General features: G+C 39.7%; 2 protein-coding genes across 2 annotated transcripts in view; one reads left to right on the top strand and one right to left on the bottom strand.

Annotated features, from left to right (window-relative positions):
- Window positions 1-619, top strand: part of drc1 (dynein regulatory complex subunit 1 homolog (Chlamydomonas)) — a gene marked incomplete in the record, with an annotated part of 11,005 nt that extends 10,386 nt beyond the window's left edge. Inside the window, 2 exon segments of the mRNA XM_014010005.1 lie at window positions 67-192; window positions 267-619. Coding sequence (XP_013865459.1) covers window positions 67-192; window positions 267-462 — 322 coding nt within the window.
- A 2-nt stretch (window positions 620-621) lies between these two features.
- The window catches only part of otofa (otoferlin a), a gene marked incomplete in the record, with an annotated part of 101,651 nt that continues 100,996 nt past the window's right edge, over window positions 622-1,276 (bottom strand). The window contains 1 exon segment of the mRNA XM_014009998.1: window positions 622-935. Within this exon segment, the coding sequence (XP_013865452.1) occupies window positions 749-935 (187 nt within the window).

The raw sequence follows: 1,276 nt of genomic DNA, 5'->3' as shown, positions 1-1,276 counted from the left end.
TGGGCATGTTTTTTAAATGAGATTATAGCAATAAAAGTTGATTTTACATGATATTGCTCCTTTAAGGAGGAGCTCAGCCCCTCAGCAGGACTCTTCAGAGGATGAAGCGTGTTGGGAAAGTCTGGGAAACTTAGTGTCTGAGGAGAAACTCCAACTGTGGGATACGGCAGAAATAACACAAAAGAAGTACCAGTAAGTGACACAAACCCACATCACAAATAAAAGACATCATGTGCAACAAATGTTTTTTGTTTCTGTGTCTCCAGTGCTGTGCTGACAGACATTTCTGATCTCGCTCTGGAGACAGATCGTCCGAAGCAGCGAAACTCTGAGTTGAGGGTGCAGCTGCAGCAGCGTCTCGCCTCAACAGATGACTCTTTGCGTTCGCCATATTTCACCTCCATCTGTGTGACTGCAGGATTAAACCCTAGAGAGATTTRTCAGCAAATTCAGAACAATTAAAAAAATTTGCAAGTACAGTGCAGTATATTATGTATGTAAAATGCAGTCCAATTACTGTAGATCATTTTTTACAGGTTGGCTCCGGACATATTATACAAAATGTGTTTGAAAAGTGTTTCTGAAGTCAGCATCAAAATAAAAGACTTACTGTAATAAATGCAGCTTTTTAAAATGTATTTTAATTCTTAATAAAACGGTTGTACAATTCAGCTGTAAGAAAAAAAAAAAGCATACTGTGCAAATTATATACAGCAATGAGACGTAAAGGYGATCCAGCCGGGTGGATCTAGCCTGCAGTGTTAAACAGCTTGTGGTTGAGCTCTGAGGGCAGAGAGAAGAAGAGCAGAGCGAGGAAGAGCAGGCCCATCGCGGCCGCCAGCAGCACCGCACAGCGCAGCCTGTACTGCCTCCAGGCCAGGATGCACATCGTCCTCGCCGGGCTCAGCAGCCACGACATGCTGGTGTTGGGCCGGCTGCACAGAAAGAGTCAAAGCTCAGGCACCATTTTTRAAAGGATGGAGGAAAATTAGCTGACAACAAACTGTCTGCACACATCATAGACCTTTAAACCAACAAACGTTATTGACCCTCTTTATTACCTGCTTCTGTGATATCTTAGACAGTTTTTCACCATATGATTCATACATTTATAAATGTCATAGTTTATAAACTAAATATTTAACTTACAAATTAAATATTTAGTTAACAAGCTAAATATTTAACTTGCGACTTAAATATTTAGTTTTGAGATAAATATTTAGCTTGAAACTTAAATATTTAGCTAGCCAAATATTTAAGGTAAATATTTAGCTAG

This window comes from Austrofundulus limnaeus, unplaced genomic scaffold (genome assembly GCF_001266775.1).
Source record: "Austrofundulus limnaeus strain Quisiro unplaced genomic scaffold, Austrofundulus_limnaeus-1.0 Scaffold64, whole genome shotgun sequence".
Classification (NCBI taxonomy): Eukaryota; Metazoa; Chordata; class Actinopteri; order Cyprinodontiformes; family Rivulidae; genus Austrofundulus; species Austrofundulus limnaeus.
The sequence above is the reverse complement of the archived record's forward strand: the minus strand, read 5'-3'. Positions and strand labels throughout refer to the sequence as shown.